Below are 617 nucleotides of genomic sequence, written 5' to 3'. Positions count from 1 at the left end.
TGGAGATGTGAGCTACTCTGTTCTGGAGGAGATGAAACGTGGATCTGTGATTGGAAATATCGCTAAAGATCTGGGACTAGATTTGGGCAGACTGTCCGCTCGCAAGGCCCGTGTCGATACAGAGGACAACAACGTTCAGTACTGTGGTGTCAATCTCAACACCGGAGACTTGATTGTTCAAGAAAGGATTGACAGAGAAGGGCTTTGTGCCAGAAAGGCATCGTGTGTTCTAAAACAGGAACTCGTTCTGGAAAATCCATTAGAACTGCACCGTATTAGTATCCGTGTTCAGGATATTAATGATAATTCACCACAGTTTAAAGAAGATTATTTTAAGATTGAAATACATGAAATGGCAGGCAAGGGCTCGCGGTTCCTTCTTGGAGAGGCGCATGATGCAGACATCGGAGAAAATGCTGTTCAGGGCTACTCACTTCAGCAGAATGATCACTTCAAATTGGATGTAAACAGAAAAGCAGGTGGAAGAAAATATTGTGAATTAATCTTAGAGAAAGAGTTAGACAGAGAAGACAAAAAAGAGAGCATGCTCTTGCTAACTGCATTTGATGGTGGCTCTCCTCAGAGATCAGGTACTGTAGCCATACATGTCACTGTCC

At 43.3% G+C, this 617-nt stretch overlaps 1 protein-coding gene across 1 annotated transcript in view; it reads left to right on the top strand.

The window, feature by feature from the left end:
• Window positions 1-617, top strand: part of LOC111646584 (protocadherin gamma-A4-like) — a 5,072-nt gene that overhangs the window by 964 nt on the left and 3,491 nt on the right. Inside the window, exon 2 of the mRNA XM_087171016.1 lies at window positions 6-607. Coding sequence (XP_087027142.1) covers window positions 6-607 — 602 coding nt within the window. The remainder of the gene's footprint in view (window positions 1-5; window positions 608-617) is intronic.

This window comes from Seriola lalandi, unplaced genomic scaffold (genome assembly GCF_002814215.2).
Source record: "Seriola lalandi dorsalis isolate HSWRI2012SDOR001 ecotype SW California unplaced genomic scaffold, Sedor1 jcf7180002054973, whole genome shotgun sequence".
Taxonomy (NCBI): Eukaryota; Metazoa; Chordata; class Actinopteri; order Carangiformes; family Carangidae; genus Seriola; species Seriola lalandi.
The sequence above is the reverse complement of the archived record's forward strand: the minus strand, read 5'-3'. Positions and strand labels throughout refer to the sequence as shown.